Source organism: Stylophora pistillata, chromosome 1, assembly GCF_964205215.1.
Source record: "Stylophora pistillata chromosome 1, jaStyPist1.2, whole genome shotgun sequence".
Taxonomy (NCBI): Eukaryota; Metazoa; Cnidaria; class Anthozoa; order Scleractinia; family Pocilloporidae; genus Stylophora; species Stylophora pistillata.
Genome location: NC_142519.1, coordinates 15,727,176 through 15,738,770, shown reverse-complemented (window position 1 = coordinate 15,738,770; position 11,595 = coordinate 15,727,176). Strand labels below are relative to the sequence as shown.

The 11,595-nt window shown below is 37.7% G+C and overlaps 1 protein-coding gene and 1 long non-coding RNA gene across 4 annotated transcripts in view; one reads left to right on the top strand and one right to left on the bottom strand.

Annotated features, from left to right (window-relative positions):
* Nucleotides 1-11,595, top strand: part of LOC148741401 (uncharacterized) — a 34,885-nt gene that overhangs the window by 5,208 nt on the left and 18,082 nt on the right. The gene's annotated exons all lie outside the window — the stretch shown is intronic.
* LOC148741402 (putative skeletal organic matrix protein 5) overlaps nucleotides 5,727-11,595 on the bottom strand; it is a 17,112-nt gene continuing 11,243 nt past the window's right edge. For 2 of the 3 annotated variants that reach the window (XM_088740300.1, XM_088740302.1), the window contains 2 exons: nucleotides 7,552-7,842; nucleotides 5,727-7,193 (listed from right to left, as the gene is read on the bottom strand). In XM_088740300.1, the coding sequence (XP_088596426.1) occupies nucleotides 6,957-7,193; nucleotides 7,552-7,842 (528 nt within the window). In that variant the 3' untranslated portion in view covers nucleotides 5,727-6,956. The remainder of the gene's footprint in view (nucleotides 7,194-7,551; nucleotides 7,843-11,595) is intronic. The other variant, XM_088740303.1, reaches the window with a different exon arrangement.

The window sequence follows — 11,595 nt, the reverse complement described above, 5'->3', positions numbered from 1 at the left end:
TATTATAACTTTTCCATATCCAATCTTTATCCCGATTTGTTCAATTAACTGTAGAAAAACGGGAATCGTGACAATTCGATCGGTTAACATCATGACTTGCCGTGTCCAATCGTTACCCCAATTTTCCATTTGTTCAACGAGTCCCGAGAAAGCCGTGATAAGTTCTGACAATTCATCACGCAAGTGGAATATAACCTTAGTTGCCATATCAAATCTTTACCCTAATTTTCCATTTTTTTTTTCGTTTATTAGAGACAAATAACGTAAAATCTGACAATTACTCCCACATGTGGGATATGCCAAAAATGGGGTAAAATCGGACAATTCATCCTGCAAATGAAACATATTCCAACTTATTGTGTGTAATCTTTACCCGACTTTTCGTTATTTTCAGAGAATTCTAAAAAAACAACAATTCATGTCATAAAAAGAATATATTCTAACGCACAGTGATTGAATTATAACTCGGTACATCCCTGATGTTCCGTTTTTTCTGATAAATTCCGAAAAAACGGCGTTCATTCTGAAAACTCACCCCATAAGTAGAATACATTCTAAGTTTCCATATTCAATCTTGAACCCACTCTTCTATCTTTATTTCAATGAACTCCAGAAAAAAAGGGGACGGTAAGTTATGAGAATTTATACCGTAAGCGGAGTATATCCTAAGTTGTCATAGCCAATCTTTACCCCAATTTTCGAATTTCTTTTTTTTTAATGAATCAATTCCAGAAAAACAGGACAAACTCTGACAATTCATGCTACAAGGGGATAATACCCGAAGTTCCCAAATGCCATCTTTGCTTCGATGTTCCAGTTTTTTTTTAAGTGAACTCTAGAGAACAGGGGTAAATTCTTAGAATTAATACCGCAAGTGGAATATAACCTACGTTGTCATGTCAAATCTTTCCTGATTTTCCTTTTTTAATGAATTAATTCTAGAAAAACGGGGTAAACTCTGAGAATTCATGCTACAAGCGTAGTACATACCCGTAGTTCCCTTATGCCATCTTGCTCTGATTTTGGAATTTTTTTCAAGGAATTATAGAAAACAGGGAAAATTCTAGTAACTCATCCTCCAAGTCGAATATATTCCATTGACTTGCCACATCTAATCTACTTTACCCCGATTTTCCATTTTTTTTCAATGAGTAGAAAAACGGGGCTCCCACTGACTCGCCATATTCAATCTACCCGATTTTCCATTTCTTTTTTCAATAAATTCTGGAAAAACGGAGTAAATTCTGAGGATTCACGCTACAAGTGGATAAGACTCTAAGTTCCAATATGCCATCTCTACCACGATTTTCCATTTTTTTTCAGCGGTGAATTCTACGATTAGCGCTAATCGTTAGCCCCTTAAAATAAAGCAATACGCAAATAGCTTAATTGTAATTAGGAGTTTTTTATAACGCCGGCCCGCTTTCAGTTATTATTGATTAATTAACTTCTATAGAAATTAAAAACTTAGACACAACGCACTATGTAATGTACTGTTCCCCTTTAATTGTAATCATTCCCTAAAGAAGTCTTAACTGGGGTCGAAACGCGTCCGAAATAAATGAGAAGCTTACAACGACAAAAAGTGTTTCTTTGTGCGGCTCGCTAGTCTTAGTTAAATGGAAGATAGAAAAAATTCCACATTTAAAAAAATGTTTGTGTTCTTAGTGAATTCTAGAAAAGCGGAATAAATTCTGAGAATTCGTCCTTCGAGTGGGATAGATCTTACAGAGCCAAATCCAATCTTTAACCCGATTTTCCATTTTTTTTTTCAATGTACTCTAGAAAAACGGGATGAATTTTGAGAATTTGGCCCACAAGTAGCTAATACCTTTTGTTCTCATATCCCATCTTCACCCCGATTTTCCATTTAATCAGTGGTTTTTTTAGAAAAACGAGGTAAATTCTGAGCATTCATGCTACAAGTGAATAATACCCGAAGTTCCCATATGATATCTTTACCCCGATTTTCCATTTTTTCCAACAAATTATAGAAAAACGAATTAAAATCTAAGAATTCATCCTCCAAATGAAATCAGATCCCAAGTTGCTTATCCAGGCTTCAACCCGATTTTCCATTTTTTTTTTCAATGAATTCTGGAGAAAAGGGATTAATTCTACCAATTCATCTGCAAGTAGGTAACACGCTAAGCTCCCATATGATGATCTTTACCCCGATTTCCCATTTGATAAGGGAATTCGAGAAAAATGGGGTAAATTCTGAGCCTTCATGTTACAAGTGAATAATACCCGAGGTTCCCATATGCCCGAATTTCCATTTTTTTTCAGTGAATTTGACAAAAAGCGGGGTAAAAACTAAGAGTTCATTCTCCGAATTAATAGATCCCAAGTTGCCATAGCCAATCCTTAACCCGATTTTACATTTTTTTTTTCAATAATTCTAGAAAAACGGCATGAATTTTGAGAATTCGGCCCACAAGAAGGCTAAGTTCCCATATGCCATCTTCACCCCGATTTTCCATTTGATCAATGAATTTTAGAAAAACGAGGTAAATTCTGAGCATTCATGCTATAAGTGGATAATACCCAAAGTTCCCGTATTAAATTTTTACCCCAATTTTCCATTTTTCAACAAATTCTAGAAAAACGGGGTAAAATCTAAGAATCCATTCTCCAAATGAAATAGATCCCAAGTTGCTATATCCTGTCTTCACCCCGATTTTCTATTTTTTTTCAATGAATTTTGGAGAAACGGGATTAATTCTGCGAATTCATCCGCAGGTGGCTAACACGCTAAGTTCCCATATTATGATCTTTACCCCGATTTCCCATTTGATCAGCGAATTCGAGAAAAATGGGGTAAATTCTGAGCCTTCATGTTACAAGTGAATAATACCCGAGGTTCCCATATGCCCGAATTTCCATCTTTTTTTTTCAATGAATTTCACAAAAAACGGGATAAAATCTAAGAGTTCATTCTCCGAATTAATAGATCCCAAGTTGCCATAGCCAATCCCTAACCCGATTTTCCATAAGTTCCCATATGCCATCTTTACCCCGATTTCCCATTTGATCAGCTAATGGTTGGGTTTCAGGTGACGTCACAAGCTTTGCTGAAGTTAGTGTCCGCCATGTTGGTGTCCCTCGGGTGTGAAATTTATGAATAATTAGTCGATTTCTATAGTGAAGCCCTCTCCCTTATCGCCGTATTATTTCGCCAACTACATGAATATCCAGGAAGAAAAAAGCGATAAAAGTATCTGACATTCATCTTAAGGTATCCCAGTGCTCTCTGAGTATGCCGAAAGCTTAGAGTTGGAAGGAAAGATGTTTGCAAAAGATCTCGGTCATTGGGGTTGACCCTGCAAGCATACCAGCCGAGAAGTTCAGTCCAAAATGCTTGCCTCCTGTGGAAGCGTCGGACTTGCTGAGTTACCTCGTTCTTGAGACCAGCTTCTACACCAAGAAGCAGTTCAAGGCGTTCAAGAGTCTAGAGGCGTTTAATCAAATGGTGTCGGGATTTGTAACCTCAGTTGTAGGCAAAGTAATCGCCGGAAAATATGCCGTGAGAGCACGAGTTTTGCATTCACATCATATGAATGATCCTTTAGTGAACATTTGGGTCATTTCCGAAAATGATGGGACTATTTTGTCAGCCCATTGCTTGGGATGCAAAGCTGGACTGGCTGAGTCATGCTCACATATCGCAAGTGTTTTATTTATGTTAGAGGCAACTACTAGAATTCATGGCAAGGTCGCTGGGTGTCACGAAAACTCAGACACCTAAAACTCAGGTCCCTCGAAGTGTTCTCCAAGCTTCCGAAGTGCTCCATAATTCGATAGTGCATAGCATAAAGCATGAACCAATTTTTTTATAATATAAACGGTGGAATAATGCAACAAATCCGACGCGAAAGACGAACAACAATATCAAGAGTGATTCTTCAGTGAGGCGAATCGTGACGGCGCTGATGCCGAGTCTTCTTTCGCGTTGTTTTTCTCTTTCTGCCTCATTTAAGAACTCTAGCCCAAGGGTCGCAAAATTGTCTTCGTTTTGGGACTGGTGGGCCGAGTCTCTGTTTCTATCCATTATTATCGCGAAATATTTATGAATTTTAACAGAGCGACAACAAGGATCTGTGCGACGAAGTACAAAAAGGTAAACAAACGTCCCTTTCGGCTCGTCAAAATCACGCCACATTTTAATACTTTGGTGTTGGAGCGAGCGCATTTGATCCCGTTAACTGTGAATGAAAAGTTCAAAATTAACGGGAAAAATGGAGGAAATCTAAGCTAAATGAAGTCTTGTGTCCCTCTAAAATGTTTTAGTACTCAACCATCGGACGATTTTGCGAAACGTGCAACTTGCGGCCTTGCTTTTGCTGCTTCAGTTGGATGAAGACCCAAAAGGTCAAAATACACGAGGGATTACCAGGAGTGATCATGAGTCGAGTTTATCTCTTGAATTTTCGAGGAGTCTGAGTTTTCGGGGTGTGAGTTTTCGTGACACCCCAAGCTTACTTGCACTCAGGTAAAATGCTCATGGATTTTGCCGACAGAGGTCAATGAAGTGTCGTATGCGAGGGCTAAAGACATCGATTTCTCATCGGCTAAGAAGCTCAAAGAAAAGCTCGACCAAAAAATCGAGGATCTACAACAGCCGCAAGCCTCGAACAATACAACAACTTCTAGTTCCTCCTGTTCTTCCCCTTGATTTGTGATGATCTTAGGTACAGCGCATTAGATCATATATATAATGAATTTTGCGCTATAGAAATAATAAAATTATTAAATTATTATACGAAAAAATCCTTAGTCTTTATGCTTTCCACTTTTGCTCGAACAGCCAACAATAATGCATAAAACCATCCCTTCTTTCTCACATGAACTCTTCGTTAGATACGGTTTGTTTACGCTCGAGGGACACCAAGATGGCGGATAGTAACCGTTGCTAAGGTATTAGTCACGTGGGTGAAACCCAAGGAGTCGAGAAAAACGGGGTGAATTCTGAGCCTTCATGCTACAAGTGAATAATACCCGAGGTTCCCATATGCTATCTTTACCCCGAATTTCCATGTTTTTTTTTTTCAGTGAATTTGACAAAAAAAGGGGTGAAGTCTAAGAGTTTATCCTCCGAATTAAATAGATCCCAAGTTGCCATAGCCAATCGTTAACCCGATTTTCCATTTTTTCTTTCAATGAATTCTAGAAAAACGGGATGAATTTTGAGAATTCGGCCCACAAGTGGCTAGTACCCTAGGTTTCCATATGCCATCGTCACCCCAACTTTCCATTTGATCAGTGAATTTCAAAAAAAAGAGGTAAATTCTGGGCATGAAATTTTTTTCAGGTCTGATTTTCACTATTGCTCAAATAGTGCTTTACTGCGAAGGATCGTGCATATATAGTTTCATAACCGCAGTTCATACATATGTTTCACATGTTTGTTGTTGTTTGACAATGAAATATATGAGGTTTGAACTGCGGTATCAGATACATATGATGCACGATCCTCGCAGTAGAGAGCGCTATTTCAGCAATAGCGAAAATCAGACCTGAAAAAAATCAGGCCTGTACGGGATTCGAACCACTGACCTCTGCGATACTAGTGCAGCGCTCTACCAATTGAGCTAACAAGCCAACTGGGAGCAGGCCGTTAAGTTGATTAACGTTTAGTTGTTTAACTACTTTGGAATAGACATCTCGATTTTGACTTGATTAAAGAATCAACAGACTGAAAAAAGTAGCTCACTACACAGGCGGGATTTTTGCTTTATGTGCATAATTATTAGGTCTAAAATATACAATGCTTTTGCTTAAGCAACTCAAGCAAACAAACTAAAGACATCAACTTAAACATAATTAGTAATAATTTCTTTTTATAGAGAACGCCTTTCGATTGAGTGTCGTAAAGCCAAAACCAAAGTAATCTGGCAACAAGGAAAGAATACTTGTAAGGTCTTAAGATTCAATGGGAACTCAATAACAAAATTAATCAAACTGTCTAAAGTGAGGGAAAACGCTACCGTCCAAGTCGTGATTGGGTTTAGATTTGGATCTGATTGGTTGAGTGGCGCGAGTTTTTGGAACCAATCACAGAGCGAAGTAAAGCAAAACAAAGCAATCATTGGTTACCTTCGACACTCCATCAGCGTTATGTAAATACAGTTGTTAACATCGGGGTTTTTTTGCCTGAATATACAAGAATAAAAGCTTTATACTTTTTCTTTTTTCATCAAAAGTAGTGAATTCTTTCATTCTCTACTTAGAACCTCGTGTGGTTTTTGTTATTGCGTAGAGATTACAACTCACATACTGAAATATACACCCTGAAGGAATTGCGATATGATAGGGCCTTTTAACACGGATTATCAGCCCTGAAATAGTAATATACTTGAAAATCATTGAAATAGAGGTAAAAAGTTTTGGATAGTATATCAAATAATGACATGTGAGTGAATCGGTATGGATGATGGTCAGACAGATGGACCGCGGGAATGGAAGCAAATTATAAGAAATAAGTATGAACTCAACATTTTACTCTAATAATGAGTTCCGCTCAGGATGCCGAAACGTCAATCAACAACACCGCTAACATAACTTGATTGAAACCAACCCCTGTCAGTGATCAGATCTTGTAAGGGGAAAAATTCCTTTCTTATTGTTCTCTCGCTGGCTAACATTCCCGCGCACATAAAACATGTAAAAGTGTGTATAATAGCCAGAGTGAGTGATCTCCGTCTAATGCAATAAAATGTGGAAAAAAGTCATTAGAAAAACAAGGGACGGATATCAATTTTTAGCCTCAAAGAGAGATGTCTATATTTCTGGAACATCCTTTTTCTTTCTCGTCCTTCATTCTAGTCTTCATTTTTTTTTTTTTTTTTTTTTTTTGTCACTTGCCGAATGACTAAATGAAATCAAGGATATCTTGCATGTCTAAGCTACTATATGATATTTGCAGTGATGCAAAATAATTTTTTTAAATTTTAAATTTACTGAACAAAAATGTAACCAAATGCCTTTATGGAATTTTCTTCCTTAAATTCGTTTCCACAAGTATTGGAGTCGTCCATACCAAAAAAATTTCCTTTGGTACCGAACCCGATTCTGGACTCTGCAGTTTGATTACAGTGCTTTGGAGCACCAATGATCCCAATGCGAGCCCTAGGACCGTTTTGAAAGTGGTATTTTTCGTTGATGCTGTTAAAACCTTGCCATTGGCATCCGTCCTAACGAGCAAAAACAGCTCAAAGTCAGACATGTGTTACTGAAAAAAAATGCATCCTATATTAACTTATCCTTCGTCTAGAAAGAAGGAAAAAAAAAGAATTCTCGTAAGATACACGAACCATACAAGATTCGCAAGTTTGTTTGTTTGTTTGTTTTCGTTTTCATCTTGCGGCGGCTGTTGTTATTGTCTTGAATTTTTGTTAGTACGTTCAATTCAACTAAATCAAGTTTGAGTGAATTCACGATAAGATGGCATGCAGCTCAATAAGAACGCTTCTCCTTTTCCATTAGGAGTTTTCATACAACTCGGGAAGTTTATGCATAATCATAACAATTACTGATCTGTTAACTTATTACCATGATTTTTGAATTATTCAGCAGCTTTAGCCACTGTGTTGAGTTAACGTTTGTCGCCTGGAAAGTTCCGTTTCCAATAATATCTCTTAGGGAAGAACCTTTATAGTTTAATGCAATCCAGTTTGTCCCTTCGTCAGCTTTTCTAAGATCTTTCATGCCCAAACAGAGTCGATTGAACGGTGTCGACCAAAAGCTGCTGAGCTTTGTTTCAGCATCAACGAGAGTTGTTCCAGCAGCCTCGTCATAAGCAATTGTGTTATTCCAGTATGTGGACGAGAATGTAAATGTTTGCTATAGCGAAGTGTATTAAAAGACAAAATTGGCAATGAGCAAGATGGCATTAAGCACAATTGATTACATATATATATATATATATATATATATATATGTAATCAGTTGTGAATATATGTAATCAATTGTTATATATATATATATATATATATATATATATATATATGTATACATAGTATAAATGTTTGAAAAGAAAATTTGTTTAATTGAAATTAGCCAGTATCCGTAATTGGATCCTCCTTTGTCATCCGCTAAGTTGACTTCGGTCGTGTATCTTTAATAGATCCTTAGTTGGGTTTCATATGGGGTTATAGGCTTCCCCTACCCTGTCACCTTGAAAATTAAGTTTCCCGGGAGACCACGTCCTATCACGTAAATCAGATCTTCGATTGCCGTGTTGCCAGTTTGGTTGTCCTGATAGTGTAGTGGTCATCACACCTGACGAGTCCCACCATATATACGCAGTAATATCAAACCTTTTGTTCTGTTATCGCTAGTTACCCTCAATAAATGTAACACTGCAATAAGTAGAAAACCTGTAATAGTTAAGAAATCTCAACCTTGTCTCCTTGTAAATAGAATAGCTTAGAAGCGGCTCACATTGAGCTGTCTCAGTAGAAATAAAAAAATAAAAAAAAATAAAAAAATCACACCTGACTAGTAACAGGGTGACGTGGGTTCAAATCCCGCTCAGGGCAAATTTTCTTTTCAAACATTTATTCTATTTAAGTATGATTACTTGGGGTGTACAGAGTCAGGGTTTCCCTCGTATACAGAATTTATATATATGTATATATATTATCTTTTCTCGTGGTGAATGAATTTCAAAGAGCGCTCAACTCAAGGTAGTTTGGAAAACATAGAATGAAGAAATTCCCGGAATGACCGAAAAATAATAAATTTTTAAAAAAATTAAAGTAAATAAATAAATAAATAAATAAGAATATTGATAATTAAAAATTGATGATATATTCACTAGCCTTCCGGTTAGCTCAATGGATAGAGAGCTGGACTGCTGTGCGGGAGGTCGAGGGTTCAAACCCCGGCCGGACCAACACTCAAGATCTTAAAATAATTGAGAAGAATATGCTACCTTTCTATAACATCAAGAAATGGTTAGATATTCTAGTCTTCTCGGATAGGGACGAATAAATGGAGGTCCCGTCTCCTACAGGGTTAGGGGTAGGAGACGTTAATTTCCCACACACGAGATTACTGTGCATGTGATAGATGTGCTCTCCAGAGGTGGGATGGGTGGGATTTATTGGGTGGACTGCGGTAATGCAGTGAAAATGGCTAGAAGTTTTTTCACAACTTTACTAAATAATTTAATACGAAATTTTTCTCTGAGGGTTCCCTCCCCCCCCCCCCCCCCAAAAAAAGAAACACTTACCGGTGCTGTTCATGGAGATGCACGTATTAGAAGTAAAAAAAAGTCTGCGTCAGGCCAGTAGCCCATACAGCCTAAGCGACGAAATATTTCTACTCTCCCTTCCCCCTGGATGGGATGCTAATCCATCACATGGTTCCTACCCGTTTTAAATTCGCCTCCACCCATTTACACACCTGTAGGATGTCTAGGGCGCCATGACCATTAGGCCGCCACGCTTTTCCAGCCAGAATCATTGCAGAAGATTAAACAAATGTAATGTTTCTAATTAGTTTAATAGTTCAATTGTAAAAAGCTCTGAACTATTACAAATGAATACTCTACCTTAAATAATTATTAACCACACATTGGGAGCTTTCAAAGCAGCTACCATAAAGACCAGCCGTCTACAGTTAAAAATTGAGAGATCGTTAGTTACTCGACACCTTTTCGCGTCTATTGTAAATACCTTGAATATATTATACCTTTGAATGTAAACCTTGTTTAGAAGAATCCATCAGTACAAGATATATATTTAAAAGTATATATTCAAGATATTTACAATAGACGCGAAAAGGTGTCGAGGAACTGACGATCTCTCAATTTTAACTGTAGACGGCTGGTCTTAATGGTAGCTGCTTTGATAGCTCCCAATGTGTGGTTAATAATTATTTAAGGTAGAGTATTAATTTGTAATAGTTCGGAGATTTTTAAACTAATTGGAAATATTGCATTTGTTTAATCTTCTGCAATGGTTCCGGCTGGAAAAGCGTGCAGGCCTAATGGTCACGGCGCCCTGGCTAGACATCCTATAGGTGTGTAAATGTAAATGGGTGGAGGCGAATTTAAAACGGGAAGTAAACATGTGATGGACTACCATCCCAACCAGGGGGAAGGAAAGTAAAAATATTTCGTCGCTTAGGCTGTATGGGCTACTGGACTGACGAAGAAGTTTTTTAATTCTAATACGTGCATCTTCATGAACAGTGCCGGTGAGTGTTTTTTTTTTTCGGGACCCTCAGAGACAATTTTTGTATTAAATTATTTAATTAAGCTCTGAATTTACCATTAATTTTTAATCATCAATGTTCTTATTTATTTATGTCCTTTAATTTTTTTTTAATTTGTTATTTTTCGGTCATTCCGGGAACTCCGGGTATTCCGAGTATTCCGGTTCCGAACTCCGGCATTCTATGCTTTCCAATTTACCCTCAACTCTACAAATTAACATACAACCCACAACCCACAACCCACCCAAACACCGCCAAGAAACCGCAAGAGTAACCGCAAAAGAAGCACCACCTGGTACAACTCCCCATGGAACTCCAGCGTCAAAACCAACATAGGAAAGAAGTTTCTCAACATCGTCGATAAATGTTTCCCTAAGAATCACCCACTCCACATGATCTTCGACAGACACATGCTCAAACTGAGCTACTCTTGCATGCCAAACATGAAATCCATTATCGCATCACACAATGAAACACTCCTCTCAGTTTACACCCCAACTCCAATACCACAATCTAGCAACCAATGTAACTGCCGAACAAAGGAAAAACGCCCCCTTCAATGAAAATGCCTGGAAACGAAAGTAATCTACCAGGCAACCATAACAACCGGCACAGCAACAGAATCATACGTAGGACTTGCAACAAACTTCAGAGAACGTTACAGAAATCATAAAACATATCCTTCCGACACACCAACAAAAGAAACACTACTGAGCTGTCAAAACATGTACGGAAATTGAAGGACGCCAAGACCCCCTTCAGCATTAAGTGGAAAATAATCAAAAAATGCAACCCTTACAGCAATATTACAAAGAAATGTAATTTGTGCATTTATGAGAAATTTGTCATAATCTGCAGAAAAGATCTATGTACCCTTAACAAACGAAGTGAATTAGCAACCTCATGCCCCTACAGGAATAGATAGGTGCTCCAAAACTTTCATGCCGTGAACGTGACGTAATGGTGAACGCAATACCAACCGTGTTGAAACGCGCGCGCCAGCATTTAAATTCAAATCAAAACCACCAGCATTTAAATGTAATGGTCATTCGTTGATGATGCCTGATGAGTGCGGCCAACCTTTGGCCATACGAAACAGGACTGTAGCAATAAAACGATGAATCACTCCTGATGTCTTGAACTGGTTTCAAATAGTATATATATATATATATATATATATATATATATATATATATAATTATAACAAACTGGTTCAAGACTACAGAGGTAGTTCATCGTTTTATTACGACAGCTCTGTTTCGTATGGTCGAAAATGACCACACTCATCAGGTAATTTCAACGATTAACCGTTAACTTACAATGACTGGCTATAAAAGCTGGAATACAGTTGCTAGGAGATACAAAAACAACGCT